General features: G+C 38.0%; 1 protein-coding gene across 1 annotated transcript in view; it reads left to right on the top strand.

Moving 5' to 3' along the window:
- MORC1 (MORC family CW-type zinc finger 1) overlaps positions 1-26,820 on the top strand; it is a 213,858-nt gene that overhangs the window by 124,583 nt on the left and 62,455 nt on the right. Inside the window, 3 exon segments of the mRNA XM_061192725.1 lie at positions 2,182-2,310; positions 5,640-5,745; positions 10,529-10,667. Coding sequence (XP_061048708.1) covers positions 2,182-2,310; positions 5,640-5,745; positions 10,529-10,667 — 374 coding nt within the window.

Below are 26,820 nucleotides of genomic sequence, written 5' to 3'. Positions count from 1 at the left end.
TGGGTTGTGTTAACTGTGATTAGTTAATGTTTTCAGGGAGAGATGTTATTTCACTTCCATTTTATCCCAAACAAAACATTAATGAGCTATTTTATCAAGAATGGCAGCAAGATTTTTTGAGGGCTTATTAGGTGCATGTTGCTGAGCTCTGAGTTGAGGGCATGCATAGTGATAAAGCACAGTTCCTTGTTTGCAAAGGTGAGGTCTTCTTGGGGAAGTAACATTTAGAGAGGGAACAAATACAGAACAGCAGTAACTTAAATTTCTGCACAGCACTACTGTTTTTAATGCACCTTCATATTTATTCTTAGTGATAACCATGTAAGGCAAGTTATTGTAAACACTCACTTTATGGATAAGAAAATTTACTGGCTTTCCCACAGTTACACAATAAATCTGTGGTAGACACAGCACTCAAAGTCACCTGACTTTAATCTACAGCACTTCCTGCCTTGACATAATAAGAACTGAGTAGTTCATGTGGAAGTCAGAGAACAAGGTCTCATGAGCCCTGTCCAGACACTAAAGAGTGTTTCAGGATCTGGTGTGCAGCGAAAAAGTGGAGTCTGGGCTGGGCCAATACCAAATGCTGAGCGAAGAGCAGAAGACCAAAAGTCTGAGTTGAGAAAAGCCCAAGAAGCAGAATCCAAAGGGAAATCTGAGGCAAGAGCTGGTAGGGATTTTGTGAAGAAACAAGGTAGGAGACCAGGGAATTTGTGAGGGTAGCTGTCATCCCAGCTCAATTGCAAAGCCCCTTTTGAAGACTGAGTTCCTTCCCTGCTGGTCTTAAAGGCACATAGCATTCTGAACCTAAATTTTAAAAGGTATAGAAAGGTGTAAAGACGTTTATTGGTATTTTGCCTGGATTACACAGTCAATTGTTAAGGTTGATGTAAGGCTGGCCCTATTTCGTATATTTTATTTCCAAGGTATATATTTTAGAATATTACTTTTTGAACTTTGTACATTGATGAAATGTTCTGTATCTGCCACATTTCAATGCTCAGTAGCCACATGTGGCCAGTTGGTTACCATATTGGACAGAATGGTAAATGTGGATGCTTTTTTCAAAAAAGTATTTTTAAAGTAATACATGCACATGTAAAAATACTCCAAGTGTTCAGAAAGTAAAAAAAGAAAAGTGAAAGTACCTTCCCCTGACTTCCTCTCTACCTCTGTCCTTTCTCCAATGGTATCCACTATTAAAACTTTCTTTTGTGTCCTTTTAGGAATAGAAAAGCATGTCCTTCAAAATTTTATACGTATATGCTCTTTTTTTACATTACAAAAGTTGATTATACTAGGTTTGCTGTTTTACATCTTTTTAAAAAATTATTATTAGAACTCTGTCTTGGAGATCTTGATGCAATGATATATTTAGCTCTAACTCCATGTTTTAAAGTTTATCTAATGTTCCCTTGTTTGAAAATGGGATTTATCAGTTCCCTATTCTAGACTTTTACCTTGTTTCCAGGGTTTTTTTTTTTTTGTTTTTTTGTTTTCTATTCAAACAAGGCTATGATATATACGGCCATTGTGTTGTATGTTTGTAGGGAAGATTCCTAGCAGTGCAGTTGCTGGATCAACAGATAAGAACACAGCCTCTTAAGGAGGACTCCTGAATGGGCCTCCATGACAAGTACTGTTCTAAGCAAGGAGGAAGTTTAGAATCTAGGGCAAGGGTAGGACATAAACAATAGAGACTGGAAGAGAAGGGAACCAGAGATAAAATAGAAACTCCGACTGTGAGACAAGATGATAAATATTTGTATCAATAGTCTTAAGGGTGGCTTTTAAGTTTAATCAGTGCAGTCCCTCCTAGGAGTATTTAAGAAAAAAGTTTTAAGTGTCAATGTATTTTATTGCAACAATAAAAGTGTGTATTATTTTTATAACTGCAATTGTGTTCAGTTTTATTATAAAGATGTTGCATATTTATTACATACAGTTTGGAAAAATGCAAGAAAGTGTAAAGCAGAAAACAAATTTCACCCATACTCAGAGGAAACCAGTGTCAAATATTTTAATCATTTCTGTATATGTATTAGTTTTTACATGTTCGAGATCGTATTGTATATACATGTGTTTATATCCAAATTTCCCTTTGCTTATCATCTTTATCTTACTGATTTTATTTTCTTTCATTATTCTTTGCCTGCTTTTTTCTTTCTTTTTTTTTAGGTAATAGAAATCTAACATTGTTTTGGAATGAACTTGGATACCTGAATAATAAGGACATGGAGAAATCTTCAGATTCTATTCAATATCAAAGAAGACGGGCCATGGCCATCCCATTCATTATTCAGTGTGGTGAGTGTTAAATTTCATTCCAATTAGCAAACTTTTAGTGAGAGCCTAATATGCAAGTTGTTGTGTTAAAAAATAGGGCATGAGGAAGACAAAGGTGGGTAAGACAGAGTTTTCGCTTCCAAGGAGATTAGGGTCTAGGAGAAAGGTTAAGATGAGTATGAAAATAATTGTAATAGAGGTGAAAATAGTGTAAATGATGTAAAAGAGGCCCAAAGTTGTTTGAGGGTTCAAAGAAAGGGGAGAGGAGGAGATTAAAGCAAGTCTTCATGACAGAGGTAGCTTTGCCATGGTCTTTAAAGCAGGCTTTTGAAGGGCAGAGACATAGCTGGAAATCTGTGTTAATATCAGGTGTATACTTCAGCTAATATTTTTGTGGTGGGTAATAGAAACAGTCATTTTTCTATTTTTAATACTTAACACTGTGTTAAATAAGAGTAGGTACTTAGTAATTGACTACTGACTGAATGAATGATGAATAAATAATAAAAGACAAAACTGTTAGGTTGAGTAAACATGTTAAACGGCCTTGAATGCCAGGATAAGGAGTTTTTACTTTAATAAGCAATGGAGAGGCACCGGAAGTTTTTCAGAAGGAGAGTGATATCATTGAAGCATTGAACACTTATTATGTGTCTCTACTGTCTGCAGGGAATCGGCCATTCAGTGGGGAAGGCAGTCAAGCAAACAAAAAATCACCCTGTAGCTATTTACACAGAGCCAAGGGAACACCTCCCCAACCTTGAGCCTGGGGTGGTCCAAAGAGGACCTGACTGGTTAGATGTCACTTGTAGTAAGGTTGCTCTGGCAGCTTAGTGCAGGATGATTTGGAGGAGGGCTAGAGCAGAGGTTGGGTCGGACCTCTGACGAGACTACTGGCATAATCCAGGATCCAGGTGAGAAATTGTAAATGTCTGAATAAAGGCATGGCAGTGAGATTTAAGAGGAACACAAATGACAGACAGATGCTTAGAAGGTATAACTGAGGAAATTGATGACTATATGCAACAGCCTATTGGATGATAATATTACTGGCTAAAAATGCCAGTGTTTTTGTTATGTGCAAGGTACTGCCAGAATCCAATCTCTGGTACCTGAGAGCTGTGTGAAATTGGGCAAATTCCTTAACTTCTCTAAGCCTCAGTTTTCTTACTTATAAAATGAGGTTAGTATTTGTAGTTACATCATGAAGTTTTGTGAAAATACAATTAATTCACACATGTAAAGTTTACTAAGTGCTTGGGATAGTGTATTAGGGTTCTCCAGAGAAAGAGAACCAATAGGATAGAGAGATTTATGGACAGATGGATGGATAGTTAGATAGATATTGATTATAGGAAATTGGCTCACATGATTAAGGAGGCTGACAACTCCCAAGATCTGTAGTCAGCAAGCTGAAGACCTAGAAGAGCCATTGGTTTAATTCCAGTTTGAGTCTTAAGGCCTGAGAACCAGGAGACCTGATGATGTAGTTCCAGTCTAAATGTTGACAGGCTCAATACCCAGGAAGAGCCGATGTTTTAGTTCTAGTCTGAAGGCAGGAAAAAACTGATGTCTCAGTTCAAGACAGTCAGAGGTTTCTTCTTACTTGCAAGAGTGTCAGCTTTTTTTTTTTTTTTTTTCCCCTCTATTCGGGCCTTCAACTGATTTGTTGAGGCCCACCCATATTAGGGAAGACAGTGTGCTTTACTCATTCTACCAGCTCAAATGTTAATCTCATCCAAAACACCCTCACAGATACACTCAGAATAATGTTTGACCAAATATCCAGGCACCCCTTGGCCCCATCAAATTGATGCATAAAAGTAACCATCACAGATAATACCTAGCAGTGTTGGCTTTTATCATTGTTATTATATCATATAATCCTCAGGAACCCTTTTAGGTAAGTAGTAATATTAATCTCTTTTTACAGATGATGATACTGAAACATAGCGCAGTAATTTTTCTGAGATATAGAGGTAGTCATTGTGGAGCTATTCAGATTCTTTTTTTCTTTTTTGCAATCAAATTTTTAATAACAAAGATACTATATTTTAATATGGTCAGATACATTTGGCTAAGTACAGATTTTAAAACACAAAAGTGTCTAGCCCAACAGTACAACCATACAGCTTTGTACAGAACATTCCATAGATCAACAGAAAATACATTTGAGCACAAAAATAAAAAATATTTAAAGAGAATCTCTAAGCAGCATTTTATTTCTTCAAAACAGACATATACTACTGATTAAATATCTACACATGCTTTTCCTTTACAAAAATACATATATTCTTAATAGACTAAGTCATTAACAACGACCTGGTAATCTTTCACTTCAATTTGAATGATTTATAAGCTAAGTCTTACAACTACAAAAAGGTTTTTATTTGTATGTTAAGATGTTACCACTTTTGACCAAAAAAAAAAGCTTAAAATATTTTGCATTTCAAAGGAAAATTAGCAACGTAACTGTACAATATAGTCTATGATGGTTTTATTTAACGTGAGGGCTACTCTATTAAAAACTGGTGCTTGCTGTTGTGTTGCCAGATGCAGTGAGATGTAGATATTGGTTGTGGGAATTACAAAAATGAGTGAGTTTGCCGTAACTTTAATTTTCTGGGCTATTCATATTCTTAACCACTGTGCAAACTGCCTCCGTCTTATATGAGCAGAGGGAAGTATTTACCCAAGAGCCATTAACAGTGGGTCTGGAGGGAACTCAGGATTAAAGTGAGGAATAGCCTGGGGAGAGTAGAGTGCCTTAGACCTAAAAACCAGGAGGGACTGAAAGGGAGAAAGGGATAAAGAAGTCAAGACTGTAGACTGGAGAGTAGGATAAGAGCTGTTAAAAAAATAAATAAATTGCAGAGCAAGGAACTATGTGTAAATGGTAGAGAGAGCTTGATTTTCCTTGTTACGTTAGTCATGTGGTTGGAGATGAACAGTGGTATTGTTGGCAGATAGATAATAGGTCAGAAAAAATGGGAGAGTCAGGTCACTGGAAGTCTTCATATGGTTTGAGAAGAGGTGAAGAGAGACCTATTACTTAAGACTCTTCTGGCTGAAACTAGTAGAAACCAACTGGAAAGAACTTAAGCAATAATGGCGATAATAATAATAACAACAGCAACAATAATAATTTATTGATGGTGTCCTAGGGTAGCTCATAGAATCCTGAACTATTTGTGCCATCAAATATAATGGTATATGATCAAGGATTCACTTGTCTTTGGATTGAAATACCTCATACTTTTGGTATATGCAACCTGACATCTTACTATGTTAGATTCACTTCTGATTGTGGTCTTTCTTGTATGTATGTGGTTTTGTTTTGATTATTTTAGATCTTTGCCTTAAATGGAGAGTCTTGCCTCCCTCTACTAATTATCAGGAAAAAGAAATTTTTGACATCTGGATTTGTGCTAATAACGCTAACCTCTTGGAAAACAGGTAGTTTTTGATAGTTTTCTAAAATTCTTTATTCATTTTTAATTCCTAAAATATATATGTGTAAAACTGGATACATAGATAACTTTTAGCTTAGTAGCTGTCATCTCTTCTAACTCTTTCTAGCCCCTTGCCACCTCTGGAAGGATATTTCGTTAGTGCTCTTCTCCATCAAGTTAAGAGAGTCCTGGGTGTAACTTTTTGTCAGCGTTTGGTGTGCAGCTCTGTGCTTCCACTGGCGGGAGACCTGCCCTGGTGTTTAAGAGTTCTGCCTTCCAGTTCATTTACACGCAATGTACAATCTTATCCTGCAGGAGTCTTATCTAGAGGGTGTCTCTAGAGGCACTAAACTGTTAGACTATGTGCTTTTTCTGTTTAAGTCATATATTGATTTCATTGCTGTGTGCTTTTGGAGGAAGAAGTTCAGACTAAAACAGGAAAAAAACCCAATTAAATATTGATGAATGTCAATGTTATTACATGCCCTTTTTGACTTACTTCTTTTCCTTGTGGGCAAAAGAGTTAATACTCCCCTTTAACAAAGCCACCCTTAAGTGAAGCATTGCTTTTCCATGGAGTTTGTTCTAAGTACTTTGACCTGGATAAGTGGATCAATATTGCTAATACAGACATTAAGGTAATAGCTCTTGTTTATTTTTATCCAGCCCTGAATAAAAAAAAAAAGAGCAACTGAATAAAAATTAGAAAGAAGAAAACATTTAGAAACTGCTACTAAAACCCCTTCCACCTGGAGTCTCCAGGTTAATCATATTTAGAGATTAACGAAAAATGTCAGAGGTGACAGGGGCTCTTAGATTTCACATGGTCCAAGGGGTTTTTCAGTCTCCCTTTCTTGGTTTGCAGCAGAATCTTTTTTTTTTCCTCCCCCAAATAAAATTTGTCTCTGACCTCAAGTATATAAAACAGATAAAAACAGAACTGTCCTGATTGAATTGGAGGCTGAGAATCTGGGGGCCAGAGGTATCCACTTCTCATTTCTGTCCCTACTCTCTCTAAAAAGCTTAGAGCTCCAGGAGCATGATTATAAAACAGTGATATAGTCTCACTTCTTCATTTTAGAGAAATGGAAATTGAAGCCCAAAATGGGGAATGAGAAGCCTGTTATGAAGCCACTGGCCCAGGTCTTCTAACTCCCAACCTGATTCTAGTTCTAACTTGTAACTTAAATATCTCCCAAATAGGAACACAGTGGTGGCTCAGTTTCAATATTAAGAATAGGTAGTGTTTTCATTGTCATTGTCATGATTTTCACCCAAGTGTTGTTTAAGAGAAGTTTTTTTTGTTGTTGTTTTGGTTTTGATTTTTAAATTTCTGCGTGGAAAGCCTTGTGCTAGGAAATGTAAGTAAAATTGGTCCAAGCCCGCAACTGTCAAAAAAAAAAAAGTTAATAATATTGATCACTTTCTGTGAGCTCAGAACTTTCATACAGTGTAGGATAGTGTTTAGAGTTCAGACTCTGGGTTCAGACTGCCTGGGTTTGACTCCTGGCTTCATTAGCCTCTGAAGCCTTGGACAAATGATATAACCTCTCTTTAACTCATCTTCCCATCACCTAGGATGGAGTGTAATAATAGTACCTTCTGCATGTTTTCTGGGTCCAACTGAGCCCCTTGTAAGGACAATCTAAGTCCCTGGTCACTGGGGGCCCCTTGGTAACAAGCCATGAGAATTTAGATTCCTCCCCACATTCTAACCATATACCCATTACTTCTCACCCCAGTCTTAGGCCTTTTCGGACCCACAGAACTGGGAATCTGTCCTCTGTAGCTTCCCTTTTCTCAAACTTACTATTATCCTTGAATTGGCATGCTTGCCCCGTCTTCTCCTTGAAAAGTGATGATGCCATCACAGAACGTTATAAAATTAGTTTCAGAACTGTATTAATTCTCTTTTACACATCAAAACACTGCCACTTGTGATGACAGGCAAGATAAATTTGCCATGTTGGCAGAAAACTGATGGACCTTAAAAGCCTGAAATGCAAAAAATCTTCTTATATTTATAATTTCTTAAGTCCTTGATTCTTTAAATATACTGACATAATTTTGACCATCTGTATTTCATTTCCACTGAAAAGATTAGGACAAAAAATATGCTTAAAGTGATAGCAAGAGATCTAGAAATGGGAGCTGTAGAGAAAAACTCCTGATTATAAGAGCAGTTTCTTGAGAGCTGACACTTCCTTTATGGGAGGTCGTTAACAGCGATGCAGATGAAGATTCGCAAGGGAAGAGGAGTTGATCTGATGACCCCACTCAGTCCTCTGATTCAGCATGTTTGGATGGGCCATGCGTAATTTGAGACTAAGCCATGAAATAGCAAAACCCTGATACATATGTGCTATTGGATTTGGATAGAATCACATAAAATAAGTGTGTTAAAGTGATGAGACGTGAAATATAGTTATTTATTAGGCAACATTTGATGAGTGGAAGGACAGAGTAATGGGGCGAAAATTGGCATCGTCTGTATTTACAGAAAATACGGTTTATTGTCAGCTGTTAATTGCCAATTGTCCTCAGGGTTAATGCCACTGAATAGCATTGGAGTGAACAATGTCCGTGTAACCAGAACTGGGGCAGGAAACATAATAATAGCTCTCTCTTACATAGCAATTACACATTATGTCATTTCGTCTTTACAATAATCACGTGAGCGTTCTCCATTTCTCAGAGGAGAAAACAGTGAGGCTAAGGGAGGTCCAGTGACCTGTCCAGGATTCCTCCCTAAACCTGAAACTTGAAGCCAAGCACTTTGATGCAAAACCTGTGCTCCTTCTGCCTTACTACATCACGGACTCTCCGAAGGGATCCTTATCTCAGGAAGCCTAATTCCAGACAATTACTTTATGGTGACAAAACGTACCATTTTACAAATAGTAGTATTTAGAGTTGGTGACCCAGGCAGGGTAAAAAGGAGCCATTCTTTTTCAGACCACCGAAGCCTCTTTTTGTTTTCCACCTTAAGCATAGAGGGAGGCTACACATTTTTGTCACAGTACCCAAGAAATAAATATCAGTGTGCTTCCATTACATTCATTCTATGCATTTCTCTGTATTGAAAATAGGGTTCACCAGCAGGGTAAAAATGATGCCTATCATTTGACTAAACCCAAAAGTCTGAATTTTGAAAAGGATGTTAAAAAATATCTGTGGCTTGTATTTCATATTAAAATTTAATTTGTTTCTAAAAATCTTTGAGGACAATTGGATGGATTGCATTTTAATAAAGTATCTGAGGTTTCTCTTTTCTAAATAAAAACTTAATGCTGCCACAAGGTTCTTTTCTCAAATGAAATAGAAACCTGTGTAGGCACCACCCCACAGATGTCTTCAAATGAACACTGCAGGTGGTTATATATATATAGGTAGGTGTCCCCTGATTTGTTTACCTACCACCTTTCTTTGAAAATAGCAGTAAAAACAAATACCGTATGTGGGTGGAATTAAGTGTTTTTTAACAGTAGTATTTGAATTTGATGGTAGCCCTCACTCTTCTCTGCTAGTGGGAGCAAGAAAAGTATATGCTGCAGCCTTGAAAAACAGAGAAATATAGTGGGTATGATATGCTTTGCTTTTCCTACACTGTTTCAGGGGGGAGAAGTCCTTTTCTCTATTTTCAACCTCCCCCTCCCTTTCCTAGCTCAATACCCATTTATTTTAGAACATGAACTTCCCCCTCTTTTTGGTACCTACCAATGATGAAAAAACCTTCTCGTGTAAAGCAGGCTTTAAGAATCGACCTCAGCATTTTGTTCCCTCCTCCCACCCCCCCACCATGTGCCCAGCCATGCCCTGAATTGAGGCCATGTCCAATGGGAATGGAACTTCTTGTCTCTGCCAAGCCTCCATACCAAAGTGAATAAGATGATATCTCAATTTTTCAACAACTTGGCTAGCTCAGCTCCCCAACACATAGCCATGAAACCAGAAGTAGGAAAAAAAAAAAAAAAGGGCATCCAACCAGATGTCTCAGAAATCATTAGTATTTTTTGTAACCATAAAGATGGATGCCCTCATGCACAGCCTTTTTATTGCAATTTAAACACAATTCTACTTGACTATGTATAATAATACATGTATTAACCTACTGGTGGTTGGAGACAGCACATCAGGAAGGCTGGGAAGCAGAGCGTCCACCAGCAGCAGGTACACTGACAGCAGCAGGGAGAGGAGGATGCTGGGGTGCTGCATCCGGTCACCGGGCTGCTTGATGAAGGGCTCCACTACGTGGCTCCGTAACCCCCAAGGTGGTCCCTGAGTACCGCCTCCCATCGCAGTAATTGCTGGTCTTCACAGCGATTCTGAGTCATCAAACGAAGGATCTCTATGTTTCAGAAGCAGAATTATTTGGTGTATTTTACAGAGACATATAGATTTCAATCCCCGTTTTTTTTGGAAGAAAAAAAAAACACTTGGTAGTAATAAGGTAAGCTTCAATTATCTAAAAAACATTTTTGCAAAAGGCCTCATTTCATGATAATGCAGGATAAATGCAGCATTAGTAAATAATGAATATTCTCCCATTCTCATAAATATATACTACCCTCCACATTTTCCAGTAAGTACTTTTCCAAGCAAATTGGAGATTTAAGGTCATGTATTACCTAAATTCTCAATATAATGCTCTACTTGAGCAATGCTGCATTTGAGTTTTGGATATAAGCCAGAGTTACTCCTGGTAGAAGTAAATAATCTTTTACGGGCAGTAAATAGTTTTATATTTCCTCCTGATGTTATCTCTTGTACTTGTTGATTGTGAAAAGTTGTCATCAGACACAACGTCTACCTTCCATCCCCCTGGGCACTGCAAGCACAGTATCACCATCAAAAAATGAGAAAGACAAGCAACTTCAAGAGTCAGTCCAGAGGTATCAGAATCGACTGGCAGAACCTCATCGACAGGTGAGCTGTTAGTTATTCTTTCCAAAATCTACCCAGAGTCTTGAGCTGTTGATTTTGTGTGTGCAAATTGACTGATGTGGTTTACCCGAGTGAAATATGTAGCCTCTTTTTTCATCTTTTTTTGTCACCTCCTTTTAATTTTGGATCTAAGGACTGTTCTAGAGGTGATCACAAGTACTCCAGGGGTCCAGAAAGGAAGAGAACTTCTTCAAATAATACTACATTTTGTACATGATATCGAAGTCCATCTCCACAACAGTGTGTGTGAGGAACAGGGGAATATATTTCCACTCTAGGATGTGGAAGTCAACCAGCGTGTCGAAGGGCACAGGGTCAAGTTTGGGACACTGGTCTGTATGACTCCAAAGATTAGGCTCTTTTTATTTCTTTGGGCTTCTTCCCTGGGTTTTTGAGATAAAGAGTTGTTCTTTTAAAATATTAGCCTATTAATACAGCAACTTAAGGTCATATTTAATTATTAAGAAAATTCAATAAATAAAATATTACTATCAGTAAATGTAGGTAACCATGACAATTGCAAGTGAAAGAAAAAGTGGCATGCAGAATTATTGTTTTAATCTCTTAACTAATAAATTAATTACATCTCTGTTTATAGATTTAGCACCCAACTTCAACATTTTTTAATTGTGTAGCCTGTCAAGGTCCTCAAATAGGAATTGAGGAGGTCCACAGCATATGTCCAAATATGTTGCCTCCTGTGTAGATGTCAGGAAATAAAATGCTTATTTGAGTAGAAAACTGCCTTCTTGGGTGGGAGTTAAGACATCCAGGCTTACCACCTGATTATTACATGTATTCCTGGGTTCTTAGAAGATGAACTTTCTTTTCTACCCCAGCTTCATCTTCTTACCACTCCCACCTTGCTGGGGATCTGCCATGCGGGTCAGCCAGCACCTGTGATCACAGACAACAAAACCTGACCCTCCCTTTTTAGTCTGGAGTCTCAGGGTTTCTTTTGGGAAGATAACTGAGAGTTATTTAGAAACATACTCTCCTAAGCATTCTTCAATCCTTAAAAGTGGCTCAACTTTTTACAATTCTTAGAGCATCTGGTTGTGGGTTTGATAACAGGTCAGATGTAAAAATATCACCACCTGTGGTTATTTTTATGAACAATTAGGTGAAGTCAAATCTTTTCAGTGTGAAATAACTTGTTTTGTTTCTTATTTTGCTTACCACTTGTAGCTTTGTGAAGGCATTCAAAACATCCTGAATTGATTTTATCTTTATTGTAGTCTCTGGATATTTCTTTTCTTACAGAGGTCAGAGCTGACCCTTGGATAGTGATAGTGCCAATCACTAAGTCTTAACTACTTTTTCTTTGTTTGGGATTGGATGTTTTATTCATCATTGAGGTAGAGATTTTGATAGAGGCTGATAGAGTAACAGATTTGGGCCATCTGTTCTACTTATTCTTTCTTTCTTGGTAGTTGATTTTTTCATAAAAAATTTGAGCCAGGTTTATAGATTCAATCTGCTTTAGATATAAACAAAGAAGTTTTGGCAGGACTTAAATAGAAACATACTCCTACCAGTTGAAAGCACGTTAAGACTCTTCACCATCCTCCCCTACCCCGTTTTGTGAAAATAATCCTCACACCTTTTTTCTTCTTTCTTTTTTAATTTTTTTGGCTGCATCGTGCGGCATGTGGAATCTTAGTTTCCCAACCAGGGATCAAACCCGTGCCCCCTGCAGTGGAAGTGTGGATTCTTAACCACTGGACTACCAGGGAAGTCCCAATCCTTGCATCTTTAACACACTTCCAGCATGCAGGGCCCTTCACTGACCCTGTTTTTGTGGTAGTCAAGGAAAAGTTTGGCTAGGGGTCACCTAACCACGGGCAACCAGTTGATTTTGATGTGGTCATTGAACACATACTTGCCCTTGGATCTGTCCCATGCTAAGCATGGTGGGGAATAGAGTGACTCTAACACCAGAATGTAAGCCCTGTGACTGCAAGGCTGGTTTTGGTTTTGTTCACTGTCTGTATTACCAAAAACACTGCCTGGCATGTAGTAGGTACTCAACAGATAGTTGTTGAATCACGAAATAAAATATGCCCTCAGATAATATACAGTCCCTTTGAGGACCAAGTCTGACAGCTATTTAAAAGATAGCCACTACTGTAAGACAGTACTAGTTTACTACTTGTCTGATCATAGTGGAAACTAAATTAGAAGTTTATTACAAGGAGATAGTGAGGGCAGCTTCATTCAAAAAAGTTTCATAGAGGAAGTGGCACTTAACTTGTATCTTGAAGTCTATTTAGGGTAAATAAAGGGAAAGTACAGGGCATTATAAGTGAGAAGAACATTATAAATGTAGACTTGGAGATGAGCACGGGCTTGTTCCTTCATAGAACCAATCTTTTAAATTACATGCTAAACTTACGTATTTTTAAAAATAAAGTCAGCATTTGTATGACATATTTGTCTTTTAAAAACTGTGTAACTCATTATAAAATATGGTAATTACTGAATAGAGGACCTCTGAAAGGTGACCTCAGTTCCCCTTTCACAAAAATAATTCATGAAAGTATTCAAAAACTAATTAGGTGATAGCTGCCTGATGCCGGAAAAAAGACTCAAAACCATCCAATGTTCAGTGAGATTTTACTTTCTTCCTGACTGCTTTTTAGAAGAAGTGCTGTTAGACTATGACACAGGAAGGGTGGGAAAGCTATAAAAACAGGGCGTGGGTGCCATTCAGGTTCAGGGCAGATGTGATTCAGGTGTAAGGTAGGCACCACTGGAAAATCAAGTAATGGCTAGTGTATTACCATGATTCCACTGTCTGTTAATGGTGCCCAGTCTCTCAATATCAGGAAATAATGAGCTGCATGCCATGAAATTATGGTTTGCCCACCTCCTGTTCTCTCTTCCTGCCTCCCACTGCCAATGCTCACTTATCCATTGATTAAATCTGGGGAGCAAATGTAAAAATGACCTATATCTGCACACCCTATTTCTTACTGTCTTGCATTTCAGCTTTAGTGGCAGAAGGCATCCTGATCTAGAAAATGAAATGTTGACTTGGTAAATCAAAGACCTTTCTGGATCTTAGATTCTTTGGTTCTGGGTTTTGTGTCATTGACAACCAAAAGGAATAGAATAATGGTAGGAAGGGTAGTATTATGGTACTAGTATCAGAAATCAGCAGCCACAGCCTCTTTTCCAACCCTCATACACCCTACTGGTATGTAGAGTGACGAAAGTCTAAATTTTAGGTGTCCTACCCACAGGATGCCCTAGTTACAGAATATTCACAGCGATTCAGAAAACTTTTCTGGTAGAAGAGGTACCTCAATGATTAGATCTTGTCCTCTAGGAGAAAATGAAATAGCTAGGCCCAAAGCTGTCATTTCCACAGATGGTATCGTATTTAATCCCCACAACATTACAGCTAATTATATCAATTATAGCATCAGAAGGGGAGTGAATTTCAGAGAAGTTCGATAACTTGAATCAGTCAAACATCTTTAAATGGTGAAGTTGGACTTTGTTTCCTTTTTGCCTAATTCCAGCACCGATCTGCTCACAGTATCATATGATAAATACAGACAGAAAGGATATGAGAACATTGACAAAGGCAACAAGCTGATATAATGCAAATCATATTTGTTAAGGGAAATGTGTAAGTTCAGTAAACCTAATAGGAGGGCTCAAATCCAAGATGTAATTGATAAGCTGTGTCAGCAAGCCAAGGGCTCCTTATAAATTGTGCTTCTGGAACAGCCCATTCTTTTTCTCCTTTCTGAATAGATGAATTCCTAACTCCATGTTTCCCCTCATCCTTCTATATCGAGTGACAAGTGCCACCTGCTGGCCAAGCAATGAAGCATTTTCATTTTCATCATCACTCGTGATTATTTAGCTACGAATTGGCCTATCATCTAGATAATTGTTATTCTGTTTTTCAGTAAACCTAGACAGTAATTTTAAAACCATAAGGTAGAGTTACAGAGTTAAGTCCTCTGCATTTGAGGACTTTCCAGTCCTCAATTTTGCCCCCTTTCTCAGTTTTAACTCATAATTTACAGTCTCTTCTAACTTCTGTTGTACGACAGGACAACTATGTCATAATCAAGCACACGGAATATAGTTTTAGGTCCATTTCATTCAGGGATTTTTGGTATCACTTCAAATCCACTTAATGCCTTCAAATCATTATAAGGCAGATGATAACTTGATTCCCTGAATGAAGTCTGCTCTATATTTACCCATTTGTACATAAGTAAAGTTAATGGGTAGTATATTTATATAATCAACATGTTTGTGCAAATGTGCTGTATTGCGTATATATTCTCTAGGTCTTTCTGGGTTAATCTTTTCTGATTAATGTTTATTTCTCATCTGGAGCCATAGTTCAGGCTCTCTCTAATCTGACACTACTCCTTTTTTGGCCTTAGTTTCTTCCCTTCTGCAGCATTCTCCCACTGAGCTGCCCCATGTTCCTTATCTGCTTTCTCCACTTCCATGCTGCTGAGTGCCTTCGTTCCTGCCATTTTTTCCGAAGTGACCTCTGCCCCTTCCCTAGTCCTTCAAGATCCAAAACTAATGTCATTGCTGTATGAAGTTTTCTCTCATTTCCCTACTTGTAAAAATATCTCCTTCCTTCCATTTCCCTTTGCCCTTGATGTTTGTCTTTCTCAAGAGCATGTTTCACTTTCTACCTGGTATTATAGTTAGTTGTGTATCTGATCTGTCTCCTATATTGGACTATAAGATTTTTGAAAGAAGGGACCATTATTATTCATTGCGTTTCCACCACCACCTAGGCCTGGCCATTTTACAGAGTAGGTGTTCACCAAACAACGAGTGAAGGATTGAAGGAACAATTTGATTTGTTCCTTCACAAATAGGTACAAAGAATTCTTTACAAATAGGTAGAAAGATAATAAATATTTTTCATTGGATTGGTTGAAATTATGTAGGTTAGACTTAAAATCTTCTGCATATATTCTTGGAGACCATAATGTTCTTACACTTGGTCAAAATAAAGTGTTGCATTTGAGTGGGAGTATAGAGACTATATTTGGATTTCATTTGTCACGTTCATAGTTTTTGCGTCAAATGAATAGCCTTTGTAAAATTCCATGCCTGTTGGAAAGGAACTCCAGCAATAGCATTCTGTTCTTTTGCGGTGCTCATGTGGACACACAAACTGAAACTATATAGTCTGGCAATTCCCACATTGGTTGTTTTAGCAGTAAATGTGGAGCAAAGAAGCCTTGCTGAACTTGTAGCTGTGTTTTTCAAATTGAAATGGCATATCTGAGCACAACTTTATAATGAAGAATGTGAATGCATTTTCCCATTTAGAATTTAATCTTTTTAATGTGTCATTATTGTGTAGGATGCTGAGATTTCAAATCTGTATAACTATGGAGACAGATGCCTTAGAAAATGTATTTATTCATTGAGTAATTTTCAGCCTCCCTACATAAACTGCCGTGATCTAAAATTTATGACACCGAAAGACCCTTGTCTAACAAGAGGCTAATATACTCCCTGTAATTGAAATGTTTTACTTTATTACTCTTGCTACAAAGATCCCATTTTTCTATGGTGATGCATTACCTTTCCAAAAAGGATAATGCATGATATACTCACCCTGGTGGGCCCTGTGTTCACAGCATAGCAGACGAGATGTTATCGCTCATGAGGAACTAATGTAGAAGTTCCTTGAGGGCAGGTATCATGTGTTCATCTTCTCATGTACCTCCCACCATCACATCTGGCTCATTGTTGGGCACAGTAGACGTTGAACTGCAGCTGTTCAACTCCTTAGCTTGATTTACTTGTCCAAATTCTTTTCTTTTTTTTAATTGAATTATAATTGACATACAGTGTTATAGTAGTTTCAGGTGTATAACATAGTGATTCAATATTTTTTATGTGACAAAATGATCACCACAACGTTTAGCTACCATCTGCCACCACAAAGGGTTATTACAGTATTATTGACTGTATCCCTTATGCTGTACACTACATCCTCTTGACTTAATTTATTTTATAACTGGAATTTTGTATCTCTTAATCACTTTCACCTATTTTGCCCATTTCCTCATCCCCTTCCCCTCTGGCAGCCACCAGTTTGTGTCTGTGAATCTGTTTCTGTTTTGCTTTGTCCATTTTTTTTTTTATGCTCCACATATAAGTGAGATCATGTGGTATTTGTCCTTCTCTGTCTGACTTATTTCACTTAGCATAATACCCTCTAGATACATCCATGTTGTCACAGATGGCAAGAGTTCATTCTATTTTTATGGTGGACTAGTATTCCATTGTGTATATATATATATATATATATATATATATATATATGCTACATCTTCTTTATCCATTCATCTGTCCATGGGCATTTAAGTTGTTTCCATATCTTGGCTATTGTAAATAGTGCTGCAGTGAACATAGGGATACATATACTTTTTGAATTAGTGTTTTTGTTTTCTTTGGATAAATATCCAGAAATGGAATTGCTGGATTGTATGATAGTTCTGTTTTTAGTTTTTTGGGGAACATCCATACTGTTTTCCATAGTGACTGCACCAAGACATTTCTGCCAGTGGTGCACAGGGGTTCCCTTTTCTCCACATCCTCACCAACACTTGTTATTTTTTGTCTTTTTGAGAATAGCCATTCTGACAGGTGTGAGGTGTCATCTAATCTCATTGTGGTTTTGGTTTGCATTTCCCCGATGATTAGTGATGTTGAGCATCTTTTCATGTGTTGATCAGTCATCTCTATATCTTCTTTGGGAAAATGTCTATTTAGGTTCCCTGCCGATTTTTAATTGGGTTGTTTGGGTTTTTTTTGATACTGAGGTTATGTAAGTTCTTTATATATTTTGGATATCAACCCCTTGTCAGATTTGCAAATATTTTCTCCCATTCAGTAGGTTGCCTTTTCCTTTTGTTGATGGTTTCCTGTGCTGTGCAAAAACTTTTTAGTTTGATGTAGTCCCAGTTGTTTATTTTTCCTTTTGTTGCCCTGTCTGAGGAGACAGATCCAAAAAAATATTGCTAAGCCTGATGTCAAAAAGTTTACTGCATATGTTTTCTTCTAGGAGTTTTATGGTTTCAGGTCTTACATTTGAGTCTTTAACCCATTTTGAGTTTATTTTTGTATATGGTATGAGAAAATGGTCTTCCCAATTATTTTCTTATTCATCGTTTCTTGAGGAGCTGATATCACACTACCTGACAGAACGGCACTGTAGTTTACTAAACAAACCAGGATAGTACCTGTGATAGGGGCATCAGAACAGCCTGGCTTCAGGGCACAGTGTGGTGTGGGGAGTCTACGACAGTCCCAGCTCCTGGCTTCGTAAGTCACCCTGTTTTGTCCTGGAGGTTGGGACCAAGGAATGCCATCCATTGTTGTCTGCTCCTGGGTTTCACAGAAGTGACCAAATGTTGTTTCTGAGGGACAGTAGGAACTCCAGAGGGAGCTTATCCTTCCTCTGAGAAGGACAGAAGTAGCTTTGACAGTGGCTGGCAGTCTTGCCGCATTACGTCCCTCTCTGCATGTCAATCAGCCATTCCTAGTCACATCTGCAGAGACGCAGAGAGAAGGAGAGGTTTAGGTGTGTTGCCTGAATGATTTTCACTGCAGAGAATACTAATTTGGGTTTCACTGCAAATACACCTATTTGATCAGTGCCCATAAGCACCTGAACTGTATCCACAACCAGTTTTTGATGAGTGCACGTACTAATCAGGAACAGTCAGAGGCTGCCTCGTATCCCAGATGCACCTCAGGGCCTGTTTCCTGACTCTTCTCAGAGTGAGGTTCAGGTATTTGGCTTCCTTCCAGAGCAGGCTACTCTCTGGTTCCCTCTGAAGGAACCCTGTGTGTCTGAGCCTGTACCTCTGAGCACCAGCCCTCCTGAGCCCTCCCCTCTGAGCTTGAATACTGTTTCTCATTCGTTAGACCTAATCTCGCTTCTTATTCAGGACCCAACTTTACATTCTGAATTCAGTTTAAGGAAATGTACCTCATGATTTTTCTGATTTTGAACTCAAACCCCATACTTGTGCCCCTCAGTTTAACCTTGTTAGGTCTTTGTCTCCTGATCATATTCTTGATCTGAATCTGTATCCTTCTTCTGTCCTGACTCCTGTAGGCTTAAGCAGAATTTAAACTTACTCTCACTTGAGTTACATTTTCCACCTTGTCCTTTACCAGTATATGCTTTAACCTCCCACCCCTCCAGTCAGTCTTGCCTGGCTGGGCCCAGCATTCTAACAAAGGGCATGGGGTCTCTTGACACACTGGGGGGTTCTAATCCAGTCCAAGAGAAATAACTGATGTTTGTCCATGACTTTTGCTTTGCAGTGGTCTAGAATCATCCTTCCTCTACTCTGAGAATCCTCAAGAAGGTCTTCTAGCCAAGACCACTAGTAGTAATACCTGGCATTTGAAAATAACTAAGTATTATTTAAAATACTTCTGAACAAGGGCAGATCTAGTTTTTTGGAGTCTGAGGTTTATACATTTTGGGGGATCCCCTTCAAAAAAGAAGATGCAAAATTATAAATACGAAGTGAGACCAGGGCCATGGAAGGCCCTGTGTAAGGGAGGGGTCCTGACGCTCACACTTCATTTGCTTCATGATTTATCTGCCACGTGGTTCTGCATATACTATACCATTTGATCACCACAGGGTTTTTGTAGTAAAAGATAATTGCATAGTTTTCGTATGTCCAATTCCCTTCTCCTCTCCAGTTTCTTCCCCAAGATTTCCGTAATTATGTATAGTTTGGTGAATTCTAAAACTACCCTGAATGATTACTCTAACTGTACATATTACATACATGTGGAAACTTAAATGAGAAGGATGAATGGAAGGATTAAATGATAAGAGCACTTACAATGTGCCACCCTTAGAGGTGCTTTATTTATTTAAAGTTATTTATTTATTTATTTATTTTTGGCTGCATTGGGTCTTCGTTGATGTGCGCGGGCTTTCTCTGGTGGCGGCGAGCGGGGGATACTCTTCGTTGTGGTGCGCAGGCTTCTTATTGCGGTGGCTTCTCTTGTTGTGGAGCACGGGCTCTAGGTGTGCGGGCTTCAGTAGTTGTGGCACACGAGCTCAGTAGTTGTGGCTCACAGGCTCTAGAGCTCAGGCTCAGTAGTTGTGGCGCACGGGCTTAGTTGCTCCTCGGCATGTGTGATCTTCGCGGACCAGGACTCGAACCCGTGTTCCCTGCATTGGCAGGTGGATTCTTAACCACTGCGCCATCAGGGAAGTCTGACGTGCTTTAAATATACTGGCTCATTTAATCCTTATGACCATCCTGTGATTGTTATGAGTCCTGTTTTGTCCACGAGGAAACCGAGGCACAGAGAAGTAACTTACCAAGTGTGGGGTTAGGAATCTGCAGAACTGTGATTTCAACTGACACAGTCAGGCTCCAGACCCCTCATTCTATTACTAAACTATGTTGCCTCTCTGGCTGAGGTCACAGAAACAAGGTAGGAATAGAGCTAGATCAAAAATATGAGATTGAAGACCTTCCCTGGCGGTCCAGTGGTTGAGATTCCGTGCTTCCACTGCATGGGGCGCGGGTTCGATTCCTGGTCGGGGAACTAAGATCCCACATGCCACACAGCATGGCCAAAAAAAAATTAAAAATGAGATTAATTCTTAGTTCAAAGCTGTTTGAACTACTCTGCTCTCCTGCTTTCAGTTTGGATTGATAGTTCTTCAGTGTGGGAGAAATTGGGTAATTAATAGCTAATGGTAATCAGATTTTTTATTTTTTGAGGAGCTCTAACTGTATTAGGCAGAGTTGGAGAGCAGTGATCATTTTGGAAAGCTGTGCAGAGGGAGGGATGCTTAGGGGCTCCTTGAAGAAGGAGGCTGTGGAAGCAGAATATGGCGGGCAGTACACTGGCCTGCTGTCAGGATACCTAACTTCAGGTCCTGGCTCTGCTGTTTATAAGCTGAGTGACCTCAGGTCTGTCTGATGTCACTAGTCCTTGATCCTAGTATACCCCTCCCCCTCCAGCTCAGTAAAAAAGGGATTAGACTAGATATTTATAAAGACATCCAATTTTAGAGCCTATGCGTATTAGTTGCTCATCTTCATTTACAGGCTAAGTTTAAAATATCTATATATATTAATTTTATTCTGAATGCAAACATGAGGTTTCTGGAGCAGAGCAGATCATTATTTAATTATAGCAAATAATCGTGCTGATTCCCTTTTGCCCTAATTTGTACCCCTGGGGCAACGGATGAGATGAGGCAGATCGTATGTTATCCTACATATACTGGAGTTTGTACCACTAGCATGGAACTCTGAAAGAAATGAATCTGGATATTTATATAGGAGAGGGACAGCCATCTCCCTAACTCTACACTACCCCCTGACAGACAAACACACTTCTTTGCTCTTTGAGAAGGATACTGGGTTCTTACTCTTACCCTTTGGAATATAAATAAATCTCTTGGGGGCAAGATAAGACTAGCTTCTCCGGCCATGTCTCCATGGCCCCAGATCTCATTCCTTCCTTAAAATGTAAACACATACCTCCAGGGAGGTAAATTTCTTCAGATGCTCTCTCACTAATAATTAGTCATAAATTAAATTCCAAGATTTGTTCTTCTAGGTTAGGTCTCAAGTTTTGGTAAAATTTGATCAGAAAGCCTTCATGGTGCAGAAACATAAAAATATTTTCTCTACAGTCCCACAAAGCATGGCTATAAAGTTAAAAGGGAGAATCCCCTGCCTTCCAGGGCTATGAGTCTATGATGATTGGGCCATCTGTGTAAGAACTTCACATGTTTGTAAAAATACAGATTCCTGAGATCTACAGCAGACTGACTGAACAAGAATCTGTGGGACAGAAGCCTTAGAATCTGCATTTCTGCACAGCTCCCCACACGATTCTTATGCACCGCAGACTTTCTCTTCTTTATTCCTGAGTTAAGGATCCTTCAGTTTTCCTGCTGCCAGAGATACTTCATATTATGCAGCTTTTGCTATTGAATCTGTGATTTTCAGGACTTTCCAAACATGTAAAGAAATGTAACAGTCTTGCCGGGAGAGTTTATGAGTGTCATATAAAAATAAATACTGATATTAGAAAGGTTTCTAGGGTGATGATGATTCTTTGAAATCTGAAAAGGTGATGGTGATGATAAAGATGATACCACTAGTAAACAACTACTCATTAAGTAACTGAGACAGAATTTGAAATGGATTAGCTATGTTACATGGATTTCTGTTTTACAAAAAAAATGCAAAGATGTGCCACCATTATTGATATTTTTCTATTCAAAATGTAGTTGAGACATTTTCTTTTTTAACATTTTATTTATTTATTTATTTGGCTACACCGGGTCTTAGTTGCGGCATGTGGGATCTAGTTCCCTGACCAGGGAATGAACCTGGGCCCCCTGCATTGGGAGTGCGGAGTCTTAGCCACTGGACCACCAGGGAAGTCCCTAGTTGAGACATTTTTGCTCTGTTTTTCTATGATGTCTGAAGTTCTTTTGTAGAAACACAACTCTGAAATGAATATAAAAAGAGGAAAACTAATGGAATTAAAAAAATTTTTTTTTATTACTCACAACTCTAGTGATGAGATTAGTAGTTCAGGTCAAAACTCATTACAGTAAAATTTTATAGCCATAAGTAATTATCGTTAAGCTAGCACCAAAATTATACAAACCCAAATGATTTAAGTGTATCATACATTGTTACTAGGCTAGGCTCAATCCATTTTGCTATATTAGGAACAAGACACTGGCATTTAATATAAAGCATCTCAAAGATGTGATAACATCTGACAGGTAGTGGAGCAGTTTAGTCACATTATGAGTGCAGACTAGTCTTGTGGCAGTGTTTCAACAGTGGAAGAGATGAGCAGTAGGCCCTGGGAGCATCTGTTAATCCTGTTAATCACCAGGGTTTTATTGAGTACCTATAAAGTGCTAAACATTGTGATAGGTACTACAGATAAAAAATGACTTTGAGAGTTTACAGTCTGTTGAGAGATATACCCGTGTTACCATAACTATAAGACAGTGTGATACATACCATGATAAATATAGGTAGAAAGGGATATAGGAGGCTTCTGCTATAAATATGGCTATATAGATGTAGCATCTTCCTGTTTTTTCCTGGGAGTCTTCTAAGGGCAACAAGAAAACAGAAAACAAAAATGCAACTCCAATTTCAGTCAAGCTAGGAAACATATACCAAAATACTTCAGTGCTGCCCAAAGCAGTCAAGATAATGCAGGAGCTCCACAGGAGGGAAGGAAGAGAAATGGAAAGACGAGCCCAGCAATAGCACCTCTAAAGAATCAACACAAATACACTTACTGAAGAAGGGTTCATCTGGAGATGGAAAAGCTATAGCCTTTATCTACAATAGCTGGGAGGCAACAGGAGCCTTACTGGACCTGCTTTGGTTCACAGAAGTAGAAGATGTGGAATGCACATGAAAGTACTCCAAAAAGCCATATTTGCAGAAGCAGTGTTTTTTGGATAAAGATTAGAAGAAAAGAGGTTTTGCTTGTGGAAAAAAAAAGAAAAAAAAAACTTGCCTAGACTCTTATCCTCTACCTATGCTTCCTATAGAAAATTCTGGCAAAGAGCTAGTCCTGGAAAACCTAACTCTTATAATGATGTATTTAAGAAACAAACTAGTACAGTAGCTAAATATCTACAAAAAAAGAAAAAAATCCAGTAAAATATGAATATGGCACCATATAAATATATAACATATAAATAAGATATCATAAACAAAAAGGAAACAAAATCCAGTAAGATATAAATGACAAAAAAGGAGCAACTGCATCCATTGCTGATAAAAAAAAAAAAAACTCTTAGCAAATCAGGAACAGAAGAAAACTCCCTCAATGTGATAAAGGACATCTACAAAAACCTTACAGCTAAAATTGTACTTACTAGTGAAAGACTAAAATCTCTCCCCTAAGATCAGGAATTAGACAAGGAGGTTTGCTCTCATCACTACAATTCAGCATTTACAGGAGGTTCTAGAAGTACAAGAAAGACAGAAAAGAAATAAAAGGCATTCTGACTGCGAAGGAAGAGGTAAAACTGGTTCTTTTCAGATGTGATAGTCTATGTAGAAAATTGAATGGAATCTGTTAAAAAGTTACTAGAATTGGTAAAATGAGCTTAGCAAAGTTGCAGGGTTCAAAATCCGTATATAAAAATCAACTATATTGACTTACTAGCAGCAGACAATTGTAATTGAAATTTTAAAATATAATACCATTTCCAATAGCATTAAAATACATGAAATACTTCAGGAAAAATTTGACAAAAGATGAGTAAGACCTGCACTGAAAAGTACAAAACACTGATGAAAAAATTAAATAAAGCAAATAAATAGATAACCTATGTTCATGAGTTTGAAGACTCAATATTGTTAAGATGTCAATTCTCTCTAATAGGTCTATAGATTTAACCCAATGTTAATCAAAATCCAAGCTAGTTGTTTGTGGTTTTTTTTTTTTTTTGTAGAAATTGTAAAATGTATAAAATTCATATGGAGTGCAGAGGATTTAAAATAACTTTGAAAAAGAACAAAGTTGGTGGGGTTGACACCATCTAATTTCAAGGCATTATAAACCTATGGTAATCAAGACAATTTGGTATTAGTGTTAAAAGAGACAAATAGAGCCATGGGACATAATAAAGAGTACAGAAATAGACTCATACATTTGTGGTCAATTGTTTTTCAACAAAGGGACCAATACATTTCATTGGGAGAAAGAAATAATCTTTTCAACAAATGATACCGAAACACTTGGATAGTCATATATACCTCAAAATAATGAACCTTGACTCTTACCTCAAAGCAAATAAAAATTATGTGAAATGCAGCATAGGCCAAATGTAAAAGCTAAAACTATAAACCTTCTAGAAGAATGCGTAGGAAAAAATTTTAGTGGCTTAGGGTTTGGCAAAGATTTCTTAAATATGATACAAAAAGCATGAGCTATAAAAGAAAATTTAACAAATTTGACTCCATCAAAATTTTAAAACTTTGCTCTTCAAATGACACAAGAAATCAAAAAATCAAGCCACAGACTGGGAGAAAACATTTACAAAACTCTATCTGATCTGGACTGATATCTAGAATGTATAAAGAACTTTAAAAACTCAATAATAAGACACACAACACATTTAAAAAACAGGCAGTTGTGAGACTCTAAACAGAGGATCCACCTAAGCCACACTGTACTTGGGCTTCTGACCTATAGAACTGGTACTATCAGTTCTTCCTATTGTCCCTCCAACCTGAGGGCTCTAAGAGCTTCCTGCTTTTGCTAACATCTAGGGTACCTTCCATCCCCTGGTAGTCTTCTTAGCCTCTTCCATCTCTTCTGTTACCAATCGCTGTAGTAAATTCCTTCTGCTTTAAAAAAGTGGGAAGAACATTTGAACAGACATTTCACTAAGGGAGATATACAGACAGCAAATAAACACATGAATGTAAGCATACGTCTACACAAAAACTTATACTTGTATGCTCATAGTAGTTTTTTTTTTTAGTTTTTTTTGAATTTTTATTTTTTAACATCTTATTAGAGTATAATTGCTTTACAATGGTGTGTAAGTTTCTGCTTTATAACAAAGTGAATCAGTTATACATATACATATGTCCCCATATCTCTTCCCTCTTGCATCTCCCTCCCTCCCACCCTCCCTATCCCACCCTCCCTATCCCACCCCTCTAGGTGGTCACAAAGCACCGAGCTGATCTCCCTGTGCTATGCGGCTGCTTCCCACTAGCTATCTATTTGACATTTGGCAGTGTATATATGTCAATGCTACTCTCTCACTTTGTCCCAGCTTACCCTTCCCCCTCCCCGTACCCTCAAGTCCATTCTCTAGTAGGTCTGCATCTTTATTCCCGTCTTGCCCCTAGGTTCTTCTGACCATTTTCTTTTTCAGATTCCATATATATGTGTTAGCATATGGTATTTGTTTTTCTCTTTCTGACTTACTTCACTCTGTATGACAGTCTCTAGGTCCATCCACCTCACTACAAATAACTCAGTTTCATTCCTTTTTATGGCTGAGTAATATTCCATTGTATATATGTGCCACATCTTCTTTATCCATTCATCTGTTGATGGACACTTAGGTTGCTTCCATGTCCTGGCTATTGTAAATAGAGCTGCAATGAACATTTTGGTACATGACTCTTTTTGAATTATGGTTTTCTCAGGGTATATGCCCAGTAGTGGGATTGCTGGGTCGTATGGTAGTTCTATTTTTAGTTTTTAAGGAACCTCCATACTGTTCTCCATAGTGGCTGTATCGATTTACATTCCCACCAACAGTGCAAGAGTGTTCCCTTTTCTCCACAGCCTATCCAGCATTTACTGTTTGTAGATTTTTTGATGATGGCCATTCTGACTGGTGTGAGAAGATATCTCATTGTAGTTTTGATTTGCATTTCTCTAATGATTAATGATGTTGAGCATTCTTTCATATGTTTGTTGGTAATCTGTATATCTTCTTTGGAGAAATGTCTATTTAGGTCTTCTGTCCATTTTTGGATTGGGTTGTTTGTTTTTTTGATGTTGAGCTGCATGTGTTGCTTGTATGTTTTGGAGATTAATCCTTTGTCGGTTGCTTCATTTGCAAATGTTTTCTCCCATTCTGAGGGTTGTCTTTTCGTCTTGTTTATGGTTTCCTTTGCTGTGCAAAAGCTTTGAAGTTTCATTAGGTCCCATTTGTTTATTTTTGTTTTTATTTCCATTTCTCTAGGAGGTGGGTCAAAAAGGATCTTGCTGAGATATATGTCATAGAGTGTTCTGCCTATGTTTTCCTCTAAGAGTTTGATGGTGTCTGGCCTTACATTTAGGTCTTTAATCCATTTTGAGTTTATTTTTGCGTATGGTGTTAGGGAGTGTTCTAATTTCATTCTTTTACATGTAGCTGTCCAGTTTTCCCAGCGCCACTTATTGAAGAGGCTGTCTTTTCTCCACTGTATATTCTTGCCTCCTTTATCAAAGATAAGGTGACCATATGTGCATGGGTTTATCTCTGGGCTTTCTATCCTGTTCCATTGATCTATATTTCTGTTTTTGTGCCAGTACCATACTGTCTTGATTCATAGTAGTTTTGTTT

This window comes from Eubalaena glacialis, chromosome 6, assembly GCF_028564815.1.
Source record: "Eubalaena glacialis isolate mEubGla1 chromosome 6, mEubGla1.1.hap2.+ XY, whole genome shotgun sequence".
NCBI classification, from domain to species: domain Eukaryota; kingdom Metazoa; phylum Chordata; class Mammalia; order Artiodactyla; family Balaenidae; genus Eubalaena; species Eubalaena glacialis.
Note: the sequence above shows the minus strand (reverse complement) of the source record. Positions and strands in the feature narration are given on the sequence as shown.